The sequence below is a fragment of the Gopherus evgoodei genome, chromosome 3 (genome assembly GCF_007399415.2).
Source record: "Gopherus evgoodei ecotype Sinaloan lineage chromosome 3, rGopEvg1_v1.p, whole genome shotgun sequence".
In the NCBI taxonomy this organism is placed as follows: Eukaryota; Metazoa; Chordata; order Testudines; family Testudinidae; genus Gopherus; species Gopherus evgoodei.
In genome coordinates, this window is record NC_044324.1 from 119,348,120 (window position 1) to 119,368,261 (window position 20,142).

Genomic DNA, 20,142 nt, shown 5'->3' on the forward strand with positions numbered 1-20,142 from the left:
CACTTTTTTCAGAGCAGCTGCTGCAAAGTGGTTGTTATGAAAGTATTTTGCAATTTCAGCAACATTAACCTTTATTTCTGGAACACTGAAGTCTTTGGCTAGGAGGTTCATCAAATGATCACTGCAACCGTATGTTATTAGTTTGGGACTCTCTTCTAAATAATTTCTTCTCATCTTGGATACATTTGCAGCATTGTTTGTAACTAAGCTGTGTGCTAGACGTTTGAATTTTTTTCAGTTTGTTATAGCTTTTACTGCTATTTTTTGTAAGTATTCTGCTGTGTGTGCATTTCCTGATGTATCAGTTGTTTCTGTAAGGAAGGCATTCCCTTCTTCTGTTGTCACACAAGCACATACAACAGGATCATTGTGGACATTGCTCCACCCATCAAAACTCAGGTTAACAATTTTACCCTTTCGACCTTTTGCACACTGCTCAATTTCTCTTTCATACACTTTATCCAGCGATTTGCCTGTGACATCTGCTCTTTTGGGTGGACTGTATCCTGGTCTTAATGACTGAACCATGTTAACGAAGTGTGAGATTCTCAATCATACGGAAAGGAGACTTTGTTGCATAAACAAACCGGGCAATTTTTTCATCAATTGCCTCTTTTTGTAATCTGCTGGTTCTTATCACAAACTTATCTGTGGTTGTTTCTGGATGATAGAGATTTTTTTTCACTTTTTGCTACAGGTAATATACTGTGGCTATGTGACATACATAATGTGACTGAAACACTATCATTGTCAGATAACTCTGAAACTATGGAAAATGATGGTGATCTTGAAGGTGAATAGTCTTCAGAATCCTGTATGTTGAGGATGGATTCTCCTAAACAAAATAAATCAATGCAGTTATTTAATTATTATTATCATGCAATTTAGTATTATCATTGCATTCACTGACACTCAGTACTACTTTAAAGATGAAATTGTACAAAGAAGATCTGCCTGCTTCAGGTATTTATTTTTTATCACAACTGCATCTTTGCTCAAACATGAGAATTCAAGAATAGTCCAGAAGGAAGACCGGCAGTCCTTAAGAAAGAAGTATGAAATAAAAAAGTTTACCAACCTGAAGATCCTGCATGTTCAGACATGTTCCTTTCATCATCTTTAACGCAGCTTCCTCATGAGAAGGAACACGTCTCATGATGTTGTTCCATTCTGGCAACCAGGCCTTGCATTTCTTTGTTGCACTGTTTGCATTTTGCACGCATGCCTGTCTTACCCACAGGTAGAGGAACTTCATTAAATATTCCCAAACTGAGTCTCTTTATGGCCTGCTGCCATTATAGATTTTCCCTTCTAGTGAGAGAATGGTATGGTAGATCTCAAATCAATGAAGGCTACACTCAGAAAGACCTCAAGACTTCTGGAATATGCTGCTCAAAGAGTTTCACTTTTGTTTCTACTGCCTGTCCCTCCCTTCTCACATTTATCTCCAGATTTCTTCTCCTTGTCCAGATCTATTCCGCCCCAACAATCTTATATTCATTGAACTTTTTGAAACTTTGCAGCCTTAGAGAGAGGTAAGGAAATGACTTTGTGTACACAAATTTGCAGAGGGACAATAGGGTTAAGGTCTGTTATTTCTCACTTCTATATATTATTAATTTAATTAAAAACATTTTTGCTGTTAACAAACATGTTATCTCTGGAGATACAAATCCACATTTTGAGAACTGCAAAACTAAGCATCTCTGATGATATCTTCTAGACTGAGCACTGGGTCCCATTGGGTAGATTGAAAGATTTACCTAAATAATCTATACAGAAGCCCTTGGAATGCTATACGGTTGGGTCCCTAATCCATGAACTATTGGAACTCATTTACAAAACTTTTCTTAAACATTACATGAATACATTGTCTCATAATATAGAATTAGAATTTATAATCCCTATTCCATGATGAAATATCTTTGAGCTGTAATGTATCTTAATTAATTTTCCTCAAAAAGCAATTTATCAAAAAAATCCAATTTAAATTAAAAAAATCCAATTTAAATTAAAAAAATCATTGATTTTTATACACCCTGGAAGGAAGATCATTTTTGAAAGGACTCTGAAAAATAGAGCACCGCCCCAGCCTGATTTAGCATTAACTCATACTTGGACCACTAGCAGTGAAGGAGCAAAGTGACCCTGTGAGGAATGCACCAGGCACTGTTTCTCATGATGCTGTCTCAGAAGATGACAGCAGAATCAACACCATCCTTTTCAGGTGCCAACATGCATTTACAAGGCCAGGAAGTGCAGTATCCCTGTTCTCATTATTCCACCTCTCCTTGTGTGGTGCTGAGTGACTGGTTAAGGCATTCCCCCTTCCTCTCCAAATCTTGCTTCCCTACCACACGACAATAGAGTGAGACTGATAAACAAACTGATCCTTTACTTTTTTCCCCAACATCTTCAGATGCCTCAGGGAATGACTCTACATTTGCACCAATGTTACCCAACCTTGCCCCCCCTCTACCTTTCCACATTCTCTCCAAAATCTTAATTCTCCTATTCCTGCATCTACCATGACAGAACATCATGGTGCCCCTAATTAATGAACAACCACATAGTTCTGTATCTATCAGTGTCCATTTACCTAGATCCAGTACCAAGTATAGGCAGCAGCTGAACAAGGGCCCAAAAGAAAAACATAACCAACTTTTAGCCTCCTCATCAGCATCCTATCCCTCCCTCACCTCCTTCCCCTCCCACAGGGACTCAGTTATCACTGGTCAGCTGTTTTTGCATTAGCCACATGCCTGTTGCAATAAATCTGCATATGCACTGCCAATCCGTCAGTATCTGTCTGTTTGTCTTATTGATCATTCCTCATTTACTGGTCACCTGCAGAACTGTTTCCAGTAAGCCAGATCTTTGTGGTCCTGGGGCTTGGGCCAGTTGGCTGCTGTTTTTGTCTCTCTGGTCCACCTCCTCCTTTGGGTTCCTACGGCCTTGTCTACACTACCAAGTTTTGTCACCAAGAGTGATGTTGACACCCAAAAGTCAACATAATAAAAATCGTAATTTCATGTTCACACTTGTTCCCTCTGTCAGCAGATCATGTCCACAGTGGGGGCACCATCATCAACAGTGTGAGCAATGCACTATGGGTACTTATCCCACAGTCCTTCTGTCGCTTGGTATTGTGGGGCAACAGAGCGGATCGCGGTGCATCTTGGGACAGTGCTAAATGTCCCATGATGCATTGCTTTCTGTCCCAGCACTCCTTGGGCTTCCAGCTTTCTTTCATGGCATTTTTTCAATGGTCCTTCTTTGCTGTGCACCCCAGCATCTTTGTGAGAAGGGATGGATCCCACACTGCTCTCCTACTCTCTGTTAACTGTCATGAAGACATCACGGATAGCAATGCAATTAATCGTGATGTTTCTAACTGAAGAAGACTCGCAGGTGCCCAACATTCTGTGTGATATGGATAGAAGGAGCTTTAGATTGCTTTTGGCGTCTTGGCAAGTGCATAGGGTAGACCGTCACTTTTGGGCTCATGAAACAAGCTCTGAATGGTGGGATCATATCATCATGCAGGTGTGGGATGACAAGCAGTGGCTACAGAACTTTTGATTGCTGAAAGCCACTTTCCTGGAACTGTGCATGGAGCTTGCCCCAGACCGGCAGCACAAGGACACCAGAATGAGAGCTGCTTTCTTGGTAGAGAAGCATGTATAGGGTGACCAGATGTCCCAATTTTATAGGGACAGTCCAGATTTTTGGATCTTTTTCTTCTATAGGCTTCTATTACCCCTCACCCCATCCTGATTTTTCACACTTGCTGTCTGGTCACCCTAACCATGTGGCAGTTGCTGTGTGGAAGCTGACAATGCCAGACTTCTACCGGTCGGTCGTGAATCAATTTGGAGTGGGAAGTTGACCACTGGGGCTCTGTTAATGCAAGTGTACAGGGCAGTAAATCACATCCTGCTGTAAAGTCCTGGGATAGTTCACTAGTTTTGAGCATTGGCCTGCTAAACCCAGAGTTGTGAGTTCAATCCTTGAGGGGGCCATTTGGGGAACTGGGGTAAAAATCTGGGGATTGGTCCTGCCTTGAGCAGGGTGTTGGACTAGATGACCTCCTGAGATCCCTTCCAACCCTATGACTCTGGGAAATGTGTGTGAAATAGTGGATCGCTTCACAGACATGGGTTTCCATAGCTGTGGAAGGGCTATAGATGGCACACATGTTGCAATTTTGGCACCAGATCACCTTGCAACAGAGTACATCAATAGAAAGGGGTACTTCTCCATGGTGTTGCAGGCGCTTGGGGATCACCATGGGTGTTTCACTGACATCAACGCAGGGTGGTCTGGGAAGGTGCGTGACGCATGCATCTTTAGGAACACCAGCCTGTACAGAAAGGTGCAAGTGGGAACTTTCTTTCCTAACCAGAAGATTACAGTGGGGAGTGTTGAAATGTCTATAGTGATCCTGGGAGACCCTGCGTACCCCTTACAGCTGTGGCTCATGAAACCTTACACAGGACACCTGGACAGCAGAAAGGAGTGGTTCAATGACAGGCTGAGTAGGTGCTGGATGACAGTTGAGTGTGCCTTTGGCAGATTAAAGGAGTGCTGGCAATGCCTTTATGGCAGGTTGGACCTCACTGAGGATACTATTCCTATGGTTATAGCCGCGAGCTGTACATTGCATAATTTCTGTGAAGCTACGGGTGAAAGATTTGCCTGGGGTGGAGTGCTGAGGCAGACCACTTGGCTGCTGATTTTGAGTAGCCAGATGCCAGGGCTGTCAGAAGAGCCTGGAGGGGAGCTATTTGAATCAGGGAGGCTTTGAGGCAACACTTTGACAATGACCACCAGTAACATACATCTATTTCTGAGTTGCTTCAGTGTTCCATGACATGCAGTTTTCCTAGAGGGAAATGGTGACATTGGGGGCCTTATATTCCTGTAATAAAGTGATTTAAATGCCTGTGCATATATTGGCAGTGCCTGTAATCTCACCTTGTAGAAAAAAAAAAGATGATTTACCATTATAAAAATGTGCTTTTATTGCATAAGAAACAGCACACACAAATGCAAGATGCTTAGTGGGAAAGGAGGAACCAGGGAAGGGCAGACTTTCACAACTATGTGTAGGTCGAGCTATCATTGTGAAAGCTTTCTGAGGGGGTGGAGTGAAGGGGAAACCGAGAAGTCCCAAAAGGTGGAAAGGAATGTGCGAGCACAGTTTATGGGGAGACATGGAAAAGAGTTCTGAATGTGCTGCAGTGGAGGTTGAGCACTGATATGCTCAGTCTGAAGCATTATTAAGGACTTCAGCATCTGTGTTTGCGTCTCTATTACTTTAATTATCCACTCAGTGGCGTCCTTAAAAAACATGTGATTCTCTTTTCTGTCCCGCAGTTTGGCTTCTCAGCACTCCTTTCATTCCCTGTTTTCTGCATTGGAACGCTGCAGGACCTCCCAGAGCACGTGTTCTTTGCTGTGTCTTGGGCACTTTCTTATCTGGTGGAGATGCTCGTCCGGGATGGCCACATCTGGTGAAGACCAAAGCATAATGCACAGAAGTGAGATTGTTAAATTCACGCACAGCATTGGAACATTTCTGTTAAATACACCTTTTGCAACATTGCCATCACTTTATCACTGACCCTAACCAGGCACACATCTCTGTGAACACCCAAAGCATGGTGAGTGTTGGTGGTGGGTGGGTGGGCGCTCCACATGGGGAAAAGAGCACACACTCTTTGCAAGGGTCATAGTGCCACATTCTAGGGAACAAATTCTAAAATTCTCCCACACTTTTCCACAGGCAGGGGTCATTCTAGTGGACATTTCATTGCTAAGAGTAAGCAGGGAAATGAGGGTACATCTATTCCATGCTTGTGGCTCCCTGTGCTGCTTGCCTATATGCCGCCTTAGTCCCTGCACATAGAGGAGAGGTAATCCTCTGCTGACAGTTCCATCACAGAGCTGCTTTGTTTCTTCCCCCATTGTAGGAAACTTTCCCGTGCTATTTCCCGCAGCTCCCAGCGGCTGGGAACAGCAAACCACGGCCACTGGGAGCTGCAGGCAGCCCGTGTCTGCAGACAGTCAGTGTAAACAAACTGTCTCGCAGCCTGCCAGCAGATTATCCTGGTGGGCCGTGTGCAGCCTGCAGGCCGCAGGTTGCCCACCACTGCCTTAGACCCACTAGCTGCCACTTACTGTCTGTCTCTCTTCTGTCTGAGGCCACTAATGGCAGTCAGGGTGACCTCTGTCAAATTAGTTGCTTTAATCCCATTTCCTAATGAACAAACATGCACTTCCAAAAATCAGCAGCACAACTAGGACCCAGATAGGCAATCTTTTCAGAAAAGCCAAGGACTGAATTGACAGGCAATTAAAGTAATCTCTCCCCATTAGAATGGTCCCTCTTTCATGGTAGGGCTGGTAGGGCAATATGAAGAAGTTTGTGCCTCACTTTGTTGTGTGTGCTTTTCCTGTTCTGTGGATAGAGGACTTCAGTCTCCAGAGCTGTCAATCACAAACATTATATTCACCCCCAAAAAATTCAATGGCCTTAAAAAACAAGGACATAATATTTTCAGTTGTATGTCTTGCTGAGAATATCAAATTATTGGTTGATTAAAACATTGTGGTTCCCGTGGCATCATTCATTCTGATTGTTCAAATTACTCTGATTTCTAATGGTGTTTTAAATTAAGAAATATGAGCACCTGAACTTTTACTTTTCATCCTGCCTTTTCATATTGGTATCTGCCTATTTTATTTCAAAGTTGACCTACTTTCTGCAAGATATTTTCTTTTACCTTTATTCCTTTCTGTGTCACTTTGCTCCTCACCATATATCATGCACCTTCTGTCTCTTGTTACTTTGTTTCTTTACTCTTCCAGTTTCTCTGTTCTTTTAGCTTTCTTACATTCTGCAGCCCTGTGTCTTCTCCCTTTGATATTTGGCCTTCACTAAAAGATTCCAAACACTTAAGTGCTCCTTACTTGTAGATCTTTTTAAGTGTACTCTGTTAAAATAGCACCATGCTGTGCAGTACACCTGAGGTGCAACCACTATGGCTTACATGCTTTGAATGAAAAAAATAGTCCCAAAATAGCTCGTGGCTCTAATCCAAAGCCCATTGAAGTCCAATAATTTCTCATTGACTTCCAAGAGCTTTGGATCAGACACTGTGTATTTTGTTAACTTAATTTAACTGAATCCATTGAAATTTTAAAAATAAAACCATTGAATAAATATTAATCTTGACCAAAAATACGTTTTTGATGAACAGGAACTCAGTTAACTATGTCCAAGAAAAGTTACAAGGGCCTCAGGATAGTCACTGAAATCCATAGTAATAAAGAAGGTCGGCAGTGATATAAAATGCCATGGGAAACTAGTCATAAAAATAATGTATTACATTTCACTAGTTGCCTAAGAAGACTGAATGAATAGTCAGGTTTTTGTGTAATACTAGAGCAATTCTGATGGGTACACAGGAAGCTGTCTGACTATGGACAGCATTTAGGTCTCTCCGGGTACATCTACGCAGCACAAAAAAACCTGTGGCAGCAAGTCTCACAGCACAGCTCAGATGACTAAAAAACAGCAGTGTAGACATTTGGTGCTAAAAAACAACAGTGTAGACATTTGGTTTGGGGCTGGAGCTTTTTGCAATAGTGAAGTATAAAGAATGGCCTGTCAATGAATGGAAGAAATAGAGAAAAAATGAAGATAAGCTCTAAGTAGCAGCTGCTGAATAAAATCTTTTTCATACAGCTTTAATGGTACACTTAATTTTGTATGTTATAGCTTAGCTACTATGATATTTGATGCATTAGAAATACATAAAGGGTGAAACCCTGGCCCCATTGAAGTCAATAGGAGTTTTGACACTGACTTCAGTGGAGCCAGGATTTTACCAAAGTGAGATGATGTCTGTGGAAAAGTCAATACATTGTAGAGATTAAAATTTAGTCCCTTCTGCTGCTGTAAGCACAGCACCCTTTGAAGCTGCCTAAGAAGTAAGGCTTGAGAAGCAGTTAGAACTCCTGTTCCTAGTCGCACATACAGCCAGTGAAATACAACTGCCATTAGTAGAACTTCCACAGTCCATGTTTTGTAATGGTTGTAATATTGGTTGGGCACACTTTAGACTAGTGGTTCTCAACCAGGGGTATGTGTACCCCTGGGGGTAAATAGAGGTCTTCCAGGGGGTACATCAACTGATCTAGATATTTGCCTAATTTTACAACAGGCTACATAAAAAGCACTAGTGAGGTCAATACAAACTAAAATTTCATACAGACAATTACTTGTTTATACTGCTGTATATACTATACACTTAAATATAAGTGCAGTATTTATATTCCAATTGATTTGTTTTGTAATTATATGGTAAAAATGAGAAAGTAAGCAATGTTTCAGTAATAGTGTGCAGTGACACTTTTGTATTTTTATATCTGGTTTTGTAAGCAAGTAGTTTTTAAGTAAGGGAAACTTGAGGGTATGCAAAACAAATCAGACTTCTGAAAGGGATATAGTAGTCTGGAAAGGGTGAGTGCCACTGCTTTAGACTTTCATATCAGTCTTTTTCTGGCTAACATTAATCTACTATAATGAACTGCAATTATTTATCTAACAGAAGCTGGATTTTCCATTGATGACTTTTACGTTGCTTAGTTTTACAAAAGTACTTAAATGGGAGAGAAATGCTGAAATCATAGGGCCTGATCTTGTGTCCACTAAAATCAATGAGAATTCCACAACTGATTTCAAGGGGAGAAGGAATGATTTCTAATGTATTTAGAATTTATATTATATAAAGCGGCAACAAGAGACTATACCAAGAAAAGGTAAAACACCCTTTTTAACATAACACTTCATGTTAGGCAGAAAATTTGACTCATAACAGTAACAATGGGTTGAGTGATGCAGCAAGCAGCTTCTTTGTTGTATAGGTCAGGAGGCGGAGAAATAAGGCATCCTGTACACAGAAGAAAATTGATACTGTCAATTTCTTAGCTCTTGTCTCATTGATCATTACAGTTTGTTTCTGGGAGTAGGAAACAAAGTGAAAAACTATTATCCTGTCACTGGGACTGCTGGCATAAGTAAGGAAGGATCAGGCTCTGAGTCTAGAATGAGTTCTTTTTTCCTTCTACACAGACATGGCATAATTCTCCACTGATTTGCCCCTGGTGTGGTCATTTACACTTGCACAAAGTGAGTATTAAATGCCACCTGTCTGATCTGAGTAAGTTTTTGCATCCACTTTGTGCAAGTGTAAATGACCACAGCAGGTGCAAAGTAGTGGAGAATCAGGTCCAAGGTGTCTCTGAGACAGCCAAGAAGGACTAACTAAAAAAGCCACAACAGAGTGGTCAGGCTGAACTTGGAAAAAGCAATAACAGTGTATTACATATGAACCCACCCACAGCCGTATCTATTTTGGCTGTGTGCTGTTTAGTTATGTACACACACACACACACACCCCTTCTCTTTCTCTCTGCAGATACATGTGGATGTACGGGTGTGTAATAAGTAACGGGTATTTAAACACACACACATCTTATGCATGAAAAGTTTAGAGACAATCTTCCCTGTTTCCTCATTAATACTCTATCCGCTGCGATACAAACCCCTCCTGTGAGCCCCATCTTTTCAAACGCGGGGATGCACAGAAAACCCTGTCAAAGGGGACACGACTGAAGCCTGCTGCTGAAGCTGCCTGCGTGTGTGAGGGAGGTCAGCCAGGGCAGCACTCAGCCACATCTCTGGAGACAGCACGCTGTGCCTCTGCTCTTAGAGGAGTTTTGTGCCAGTGGGCGGCTCCTTCCTGTGCAAACTTTTCTCTTGCCTCCCTCCCTGCCTCCCCCCGTCCATCTCAGTGCCTTGCAGAGGAGCGGGAGAGTCTTCAGCTTGTTCCTTTTGCCCGCGGCTCTGTGCTGAAGATACCCTGTCGCTCCCTGCCCCACGCTCCCGGCTAGCGGGTCGCAGGGCTGCCGCTGTCTGCCCAGGAGGTGATGATGGAGGGTCGGAAGGGGAGTGCTGCAGAGGCAGCTCCTCCAGCCACTTGGCTGCTGCCCGGTGATCCTGGCCCCAGGGGCCGCTCCCAAAGCGACATCTCCTCCTTCTGTTCCTCCAGAAGAAGCCACCCGTTGAGGTTCAACACCACAGGCTCAGGTAAGCGGTGGAGTGGGGTATTTGTTCTGGTGGATTTCTAGTTAAACGTGTTCCAGTCTGATTCAAGTGCAAGAAGCTGGTTTGGGCGACCAGCAGCCAGCTAACCCCGGGCTCTTAGTACTCTGTTCTGCTTGGGAGCTTTTGCAGCAGGTGTCCTGGAGGGAATATGGGATAAGGGAAGCTGTGTTAGTGACAGATCCATCTGGGTTTTGTATCTGGCTGATTTTGTACCTGGCTGGTCATTGGGGTTTAAAAACCTTCCAAAGTGTTGAGGGCAGAAGGTGCCAGCAGGGTGCGACCAAAAACTTGGGTTTATATCGAGAACCAAGTGCCAGCTCTCTCTCCAGTTTGACTCAGGAGCATCACCTGGAACGATGTATTGTTGTGTCTGTTTCTACCATCCAAAGTGTATCTAAAGAGGGAAAGGCAGTGTAGCACTCCATCTGACATGCTTCAAGACCTGAATGAGTCTGCAATTTGTTTAGAAGATCTAAGCTGCCGTCACAACATGGGGCTGATCCTGAGAGGCAAAGAGTGCCTAAGATTCATTTTTACTTCAGTCTGATTGGATCCTCAGGATCATCCTTTGTTATGGCTAATATCACTGTTTGTTTATGCAGATTGTCTGTTTTTGAGATGTAAACACTTTTATCACCCTCATTATTCATTGCATGGATAGTCCCTTCTGTTTCAAAAGAGTGCAGTTATCATTTTGCTACCTGGCTTTAGAGCTTTTCAAACTGTCTTTCCTTAAATAAACAATATTTTATGTGAGTGTTTTCAGGAAGTTTGTGAAGAGACAATGAAATGCCCTGAAAGGGACCCCAAATACAGAAAAGTGGAACTGATTGCATGACTCACACAAGGCCCAATTTGTCCTCATTGAGTGTTTTGCTTGATAAAGGCTGCAGATTCTGGCTTGAAGTGGGAATTGCACCATCTTGTTTTACTGCCGTACACTTTCTATTAAAATGTTATTTTGAAGATTCCTTAGTAAATGTACTACCTTCAAATCTTGCACACTTACTGTTTCACTAACAAAGGTGGGGTTTCCAGTGGGACAAAAACTTGTGACACAAAATTCTGTCCACAGCTTAGGAGTGCACAATATATGGACTTCAGTGGAAGTTACGGGTGCATGTCTCTGGGTTAATTTGATCCTTAGAGACACATGAGGCTTCCAAGAAGGTCCAGGGTGAATTTCAAGTAGAAATTTAAGGGAGATAAGGATCCCAGTCTACACTGTAGAAATTGTAAAGTGGCAAAAGTAAAAATGAGGCTATTCCCTAGTCTTTTAGGCCATTTCTTGTGGCTCAGTTTAAAAAGAGCAAAACCCAGTTACATCCTGCAGTACAGATCTGCATATGTTTACATTTAGTTGGAAAATGAAAAGCCAGATCCTCAGCTGATGTAAGTCAGCACTACACCATTGAGTTAAATGAAATTATGCCAGTTTACACCAGCTGAGGATCTGTCTTTGAGATGCTTTGGAATCAGTTATGCTATTTATGCACCGAGGTTGATGCGGAGACAAACCACAATGAGGGATTATGCTTCAGGGAGGCATAGTGCCTTCTGGAGCTCCCAAGTGTACAGAGCAAGCACATCTGCTGCAGCATCTATTCAGATAATGTAAGGAGAGCAGCACACTGCCCTGAGCTAGCAATGCTGCCTGGTATGAAGGGCACTGCCCTCTAATGCAGCTTGCACTATGGGAAATGCTAGGTGGGAGTAGGTTCTTTGGTTGAGGAATGCAGAAACTGTGAGCCCGTTTGGCTGCTGTGCAAAGAGCACAAATGGGAGGGGAGGCTTCTTGCACACTTGCAAGGAAGCAAAACAAAATCTGGGCCTGTATTAGATTTAGTCTGAAACTCTTTTACTGACAAAAATCATATGCCAGTTTCTGCATCTCATCTTTCCTTTTACCTTTTTCTTTTCATATTTGTTCTTTTTGAACTATGTTCAAGCAAATTCTGGACTGGTGAAGGGTGCTGCAAGTATAGGGGACTAATTGTTTGTGTTAAGCAAGTGAGATAAGAGCCAGAATAGGTACAGGCCAGACTGCAGCCCTGCAAGCTCCCCATGCTGCCCGCCTAATATGCTTCAATCCAGGCCTAGGAGCACCACATCTAGGAGTGATAGTGTTCAGTCTCCTTGTATGTTTGGTTTTCAGTTTGTCTGCCAAGACTGCCAACAAAGAGTTAGTATTAACTGTGGTGACTGCCGGGATGTGGACATTTCTCTTCAACGGTATGATTTATTTGTAGTTTTCTTGCCTTATGTGAGGCAAATTAGGCCTCCCTTCCTGCCCTTGTCTGTTTTTTTAAAAAACTAAAACCTTTCAAGGACGTGCCAGCGTCCCTGCCAGCAACTGACAAATAATTCCTTTTGATTTATTTTTTAAACCACTTCTTTGTTTTCTTCATTGGTGTTCCCTGGATTTTTCCAGCTGTGCATGTGCACAACAAGAGGTCAGGTAACACAACTGTTGATTCCATTTTTTAAAAAGGGAACACCTGCATAAAAAATTCAAAGCTGTTACATTTTTAATATGGTGGTTAGAAATATTTTTAATACAGCATTTCCGTGAAAAATAACCGGCATTCTCATTCTTCCAAAAACCTGGAAAGCAAACATAACTGGGACTGAAATGTGGAGTGCTTGGAGGTACAATATGACGAAGATTATTATTTTTGCCCCTATCTTTTCCTGTAGCCTTATCAGTTTATTTATTTAAAGGAGGCCACTCATTCACATCAGATATCACATGCACACCAAGTGTCCCTACTTAGAAGGGATCTTTAAAAAAATCTGTACATATTTTTTCTCCTTTGTCATTCCCAAAATCTGTCCAGCCCCAGTATATTTGAATGAAATGAAATGGTGCCTGCTGAAGTCATATTTTTGTCCCCATCAGCCAGACTCTGATCTCAGTTGTGCTGACTTAAATAAGAGCACAGTTTGATCCATTTTCTGAACAATCAGTACCGTTATTATTCCGCCATTTTAGTCACCCTTGAATTTGCCACTATAACTGCATCAGTTGTTGAGGGACAGTATTAATGGAGATTGTCTAGTTATGAAAATTCTACTAGGCTTTCTAAAAGCAGTTTTGGCAATGACTCACAAAATCCATCTGTCTGTTATTCCAGACAAGCAATCTATATATCTGAACAGATGAATGAATCTAGGCTTTTTCTATAGCCTGAAAGTAACAGTTTCCCAGCATCTCTTTACAACATCTTACCATCAACTGCTGTTCTACTTTTTAGGCTAATGCAATTTAAAATACATACTTTTTATTTCAAAAGGGACCTATCCTAGGATAAGTGATGGCAGGTTATTTTCTTCATCTGTCTGGCCAAACTGTGTCAGTCCTAGTCACACTGAGTAATACTTTATCCTTAAGTATTTTCATTCATTTCAGCAGGACTATTTGAGGAGTGAGGTATGATTTAATGGTGAATAAAAGTGGCATAATCTGGGCCATAATCTGGCCCCTGGTAGCAACTTGACTTGTACCCTCAAAAAAGATTAAAGTCATCTAAGTTCAGAGGGCTCCTGCAAGGCATAGCCTGCATGCCATTTAATTCCCATGCTAAGGGGCATTAAGTTTGGGAACTGCCTAGAGGTACCCTCGGGGTGGCGGGAGTAGATGGTGGGTGGAGAAGGAATGTTCTCTCCAAGTTTCAGAGAAGCTGCAGAGCCACTGCATGGACACTACTTGAGTCAAATGGTTGAAGCAGCTGATCTCTCAGCCATAATATGCTTTAGTTATGCGGGTGGAACCCAAGGATACGTATGTGGGCAAGTCTCTGGTCCAGTGATCTGATCGCCACCCGCCTTTGGCAGTTGCCAAGAAAGAATTTGTGAGTTTTATCCTTGTGATTGACAGTTTAATTGTTCCTGTGAGTGTCTCCGTGTTGGTCCTTTGCAAGAGGTTCTTTGTTTAGATAACTTGTTCTAATGCGACGGATGCACTTTAAGGGTGAAAGCGTAGATTTTGGACCCCATCTCCAAGCCCGCGGTGCAGTTCTGGGGGAGGAAAGAAACTGGAGAGTTATCCTAAGAAGGCAACCAGGGATTCAACCAATGTAGCTGGCATTGCACCACCCCACAACCCATCCTGAGACATCATGGGTTCACTAGGGGTAACAGGGTGGAGCCACAGAATGGTGTATTCTGGCAATCCTTAGCTAGCAGAGTGGTCCTTAGGGGACTGCTCTACCCAGGATAATTTAGTTCAGTATGGTCCCTGCTTGAAGGAGTGGAAAGGTCATTTAGAATCACCACTATCTTGAAATTAACCCAGTGTTCTGCGGGGAGCCAGTGTAGTGAGAAGAGCACCAGGGTGATGTGCCCTTGATGGCAGGTTTTGCTCAGGAAGATAAATGATGCATTTTGGACAGGCTGGAAGTTTTTATGGCTGGTGAACTCATTTCCAGAACAAGTGAGTTTCAGTAATCCAGCCTGAAAGTCATCAAGAAGTGGATCATTGCGGCCAGGCCATTATCGGACAGCAGCAGGTGCAGCCTTCTTGGCAGATGCAAATAAAAGGTGTTTTTGACAGCTGTAGGTATTTTAGTGTCCAGAAACAATTTGGAGCCGAGAACTCCCAGGCTATGGGCTGATTTAACTCTTTGAGGGCAGACTGTCTCAGCAGTGGGAGAGATTAGGTGCTGATTAGCTCTTCAGGCTTGTTTTGACTAATTTAGACTAATCTCTGAATTTGACCCTTGGTGTTTGACATTGGTTAAGTCACTTAGGCCAAAGTCTTCAGAAGGGGCTACAGATTGCATTCCATAATTTTGGGGTCTCATTTTCACATATCAGACACTCAATATTGTAACTAAAGTCCATGGGAGCTGCAGATGTTCTGTGCATCCAAAAAATCATGTCATGCATACACTGAGTGGGGCTGTTCAGCAGAGAGAATCTTTCAGTCTGTGGATGAGGAAGATGGCAAGTTTGGGGGGCATCTCTCTCATGCTAGGGGAATATATTTGTGTGTATAGTAAATTACCTTTGAAAGTGTTTGTATGAAAATTACATACAAATTGAAAAAGGAGAAAAATATAAATGAAATATATACTTTTATTGAGCAGCCTTTTGCAGGATTTGTTTACAGCATAGGTTAAAGAACAGAAATTACAGGAGGGTTAACACAGGTAATTTGGGGTGGAAAATTACAGTGGAAGAAAAGACAAATAGTTACTTTGTTGTTTAAGATCAGCAACTAGGAACAACCTGTGTGATTTCTAAGAAATTGTACATCCTTTTACTAAGGCAGTAAGCTCTTGATCTTTTTTCATTATATTTAAAACCTGGACTATTGAAAACAGGAGATAAACCTACCAGTATTTTGTTTGACAAGCAAATATTTATGAAATACGTAGATGTATTTCTTTGTAATCGGGAAACATAGTGCAGCTATTGTCACGTAACCTTAAACTTGACTGTTTTCATCATTACACATCATTTGTAATTTCAAAGTTGTTCTAAGGAAATTGTCAGCTGTCAGCGTACATTTTTTCATACTGCATTTATTGCAAAAGATGAAGTCTATGTGAATCATTATCTTTGATTATGTTAGCTGAAGTATGCACAAGGAAGCTAGATGCACTAGAACTTACCCACTGATTTCTGATATGTGGGCTTATGCATTACTGCCTACAAGGTAAGAATCTAACAGTTTTTTATATTGAACTTGTCAAATCTTGCTGCCTGCTGAAGCTTGTAGAAAACAATTGTGTCTCTGATAATAACACAGAATGATTAAGTGTGGGTGCACTGGGAGCACTATGATTTTAAAAACACAAAATACTATGTCATTTTTACACGTGGAATGATTTCCAGTGCAGCACTTTAAAATCAATTCTAGATGTGAGCCCAGGATGAAAAATATTATCTTTATGCAGTAATGATCTCCATGGCTAACTAAGTAGAAAGCTGGTTACAAACATTTGCACTATATGATTTAACATGCATTTGTGGCATTGAATCAGCTACTGGCTGTGTGATCTGTTTAGCATTTTGCCACTGTGTATTTTAGTTTCTCATGGCCTTTGGCATTTCTCACTTCCTGCTAAAGCGAGGCTTTTACTGAGTAACCATTTAATATCAGATCACATCTGAAGTACGAAGTCTGCGTAGGCTATTAAGATACATAGCAAAGGAGATTTCACTCTTTTATGTTTGCTGACTATAAGTCACGTAAGGTTTTGAAAAAACAAACCCTAAATATTTCATCGTATTGAACTCATCATTGACTTAAATTTATGTATTCCTTTGTTGTTTTGTCATTTTATGAAATAGTCGCCCCTTTGTGGCAATCAGAACTGCATGTGGTTAGAAGTACGTGGGCTGTAAAAAGTTACATGGGGTTGTAATGGGACACTTTGAGTAGCTGGGTGTGATACTGTATCTTTTCTCACCCTTGATGTCACCTGCAGGCTGCTGACCAACCTTGATGGGTCTTCAGTGGCTTTGCCCTCGGCAGGGGCGGCTCCAAGCCCAAGCACGCCAAGCGTGTGCTTGGGGCGGCAAGTCGCGGGGGGCACTCTGCAAGTCACAAAGTCTGAATGAACCCTTCTGGGGTAGGAAGAGTCCAATAAATAAACTGTCTACTTTTCCCTCACTCAGGCCTTCAGACCCAGCTCTGGACCCTTTACATTCAGCCCGTTGTTCAGACTCCCAAATAAGCTCCATCCCCTTCTTGGGGTTTATGCAACTTTACCTGTGGCCAGTGGGGGAACCCAGGCCCACTAGTATGGGCTTCAATCCAGGAACCCTCTACACAGCTGCCATGTACTGCTTCATCCAATTCTTTGTTACTTCTTCTCTGGGCCTCTCCCTACATGGCACCTCTAGCTTTAGGGTTAAGGCTCTTAGGTCTTTTCTCTCTCTACAAATCCAGTTATGCAAAATGCAGCCAAAACCAAACTCTGGCTATCCCTCAAGTTCCTTTAGCCAGAGAGAAACACCCTTCCTTTCCCCACCCCCCTGGTACCAGCCAGGAACTGATCTGTTAAGCTCCTGCAGCTTCTTTTATCTGGCCTGCTAGGTTCTAATTGGTTGTCACTAGCCCTTCTAGCTCTTGGAGGACCACCCTCCAGGATTGTCCTGAAGTCTCTGGAATTAAAGATTAATCTTTAATTACATTTTATGTCATGTGATGAAATCTCCAGGAAAGTGTCCAACTAAAATTGGCAACACTAAGGCCCAGGTCTCTCTATCTTCCAAGATGGCTGCTCCAACAAGGCCTCTCTAGGCAGGCCTGAAGGAACTACCTTTTCCTCCCACCTTCCTGGAGCGGGGTGTACTAGGACCGTGGGGCCTCCCCTAGGGAGCTACAAAGGCCAGGTTACACCCCGTCACAGGGCCATAAACATATTATGATAGAAACCATGTACTTTGTAAGCTTGAATGTGAGATTTGTAAGCCATCTGTGATACAGAATATCAAGAGAAACTGTGTCCTGCTCCTTTGTGCATTATATATGGTAAATAGGAGAACTCAAAGTGGAATTTTAAGATGAAGACTGCACCCTGTGGCTATTTTTGTTTTTCACAGTGGTGGAGCCGATGGAAGTCCCCCATAAAGTGGTCAATTGTTATCCAGGTGTCCAGGTTGCTCATCGTCAAGTATACTTTGGCTAATAATAATATCTAGCTCCTACATAGCAGTCGTGGATCTCAAAATACTTTACAAAGGGAAGTCAGTATCAGTATGATGTGACAAAGTAGCCTTTAGTAGCAATCATTACATTTGCCTAGTATTGTTTGTTGCTAGGTGTAGTGCAGATGAATAAGTCAATGTTTCCTAAAGGTACTCTGTTAAACCACTCAGCTCATCTGGAAGAGTTTCCAGAGGGGGACCAAAAAATCCTGAATTTAGTGTCCTGGATTCCATTGCCTTTTACTTGTCTTTGAAATATCCTGTCATAGAAATATTAATGACAAGAGACATTCTTGCTTGTCATTCAGGTGGAAAGCTTTGTCTTCTTCTTAACATATATAAAGAGTTAGGCTGTTTATCCTGTAAAAGAAATACGCAGACAGTAAGAGCCTGGTCCTGCTCTCACTCACATCAGTTTTAAATCATTATAACACCATTGACTTCTGAGGTCTTGTTCTTGTTTACAATGTTTATGAGATCAGAAGTGGGCCTTTAATATGTAAAATCAGGCTATATAACTATGAAAGCCTGTAAAAACATTTAGGATTTGTGAGTTTATGAAAGGCTGAATCACTCAAATATTCTTTAATATTATAGGAATCAAATCCTAGGTACGATGGTTTTAGAAATGTTACTGTTGTTGTCACTCAGCCAGAAGCTTTATCAGAGCAATGTCAACAGTCCTCGCAAGCTTCCCTTGCCCTCATGTGAAGAACATTCAAGTACAGCTCTGTTAAACAGCAGCATCGCCTGCTGTGTACTTTGGTAATGACATGTTTTTCTATCATCTGTCAACATCTCCCTTTACCCCGTGCCCCTTGTCCACATAAGATTAACACTTACTACATAACATTTTAGACAGGCATTCAACTCGTTTTTTCAATGCACAGTCGCCATGTCTGTCTAAACACTCTTTGGAGCGACAATACAGTCTACAGCTAGGACACCTCGGCTGCACGCCCATACTGTCTGAACACGCTGCACTCAAGCAGAGGCAGCAACAAGACCTGCACGAGTGGTCATGACTGTACACAGTGTGGCAAAACTAATAATTTTTCACACTGAACAAGTTTTTCACATCCAGAACCCCATATTACTGCTCATTGTGCAACAGGATGAAAAAAGTCTTGGGGAACACTGGGCCTCCTGTTTTAAAAAATCCCCACCCACCTTTCGCCGCATAAAGCGCCACCTGTATGTTGACTCCTAAATGCTGTTCAAAAGCTGCTGCATCACTGAGCATAATCTTTTTTTGATCTGACCACTTGAGTTTGTCATCTAACTTTCTCGCCCCGTCTAACAATTCTGCGTCTGTGGGTTTACAGTTGGATATGACGGCAGAGCCCGCCCGCAAAACATAGATTGGTAAGTCAGGTCTACTAAACACTGTCTCTTTTTATGGATGATTTGACTCCTGAGGATAGAATTTAGAACTCTACGGCCACCCCTGCCCACATTTTTTACAGCTGTCACAGTGAGGTGCAACGTCCCATCGACATGCATCTCTCTTTACTCTGTAACAGCTTTGAGGTCTGATTTAAGAAGTCTTCAGCAGATAGCTCATTCCTAGTTCTTCTTACCGAAAACAAAGGGTTGGTTAAATTATGACTCTCTACATGTAACTGAATGTAATCATCAGGGGCTACCCTACTGTTAATGTCATTGAGAACTAATTGTATCCCCCTCTGTATGCTGAATTTATTCACTCAAGATTGACAAAATGAAATTCCTCACAAAACACGGAGCTCCCAAATCTAGGTGATTCCCGTTGCCAACTTCTCACTCGCTCCATATACATGTCTGTTTGGGCATCTTCATTTTCAGGGTTATTTGGGGGTTCCTCTATGGGACCATCAGCTGCATCTTCTACATCAGACACTATTTGAGGGTCAGACTCCAAGGTGCCACCATGAGGATCATCAGGAACAGACAGGGACCCATCTAGAGAACCCATCTAGAGAAGGGGGGAATTTTCTAAATCAGACTCTGTGTGAGAGTCACTACCACTCTGCAGGTCAGTTTCTGCCTCCCCATTCTCAGACACACCAGTTTGAGAGCCTCCAATAGGGGGCATCTCTTTGTTTTTTTCTCCTCATCACCTCTTTAGCCTTTTTTGAAAATTTTACAGCGACCCTGGTCTGTATCTTCTGTGCAGCTGTCCGTTTATCCTCCCTTTTATTTATGCCTTAGCTGATGTGTACCTTTGAGGATGCCCCTTTTACCCAGGTCCCTTTCCACAACTAGTCAGGCCTGCTCAGAGCCACCCTCTGGAAAAATTGAAGTATTTTTCAAAAAGTCACCTGCAA

At 42.3% G+C, this 20,142-nt stretch overlaps 1 protein-coding gene across 2 annotated transcripts in view; it reads left to right on the forward strand.

The window, feature by feature from the left end:
- The first annotated feature begins 9,895 nt into the window (after nt 1-9,895).
- The window catches only part of PHACTR2 (phosphatase and actin regulator 2), a 206,906-nt gene continuing 196,659 nt past the window's right edge, over nt 9,896-20,142 (forward strand). For both annotated transcript variants that reach the window (XM_030556475.1, XM_030556477.1), the window contains exon 1: nt 9,896-10,159. In XM_030556475.1, coding sequence (XP_030412335.1) covers nt 10,000-10,159 — 160 coding nt within the window. In that variant the 5' untranslated portion in view covers nt 9,896-9,999. The remainder of the gene's footprint in view (nt 10,160-20,142) is intronic.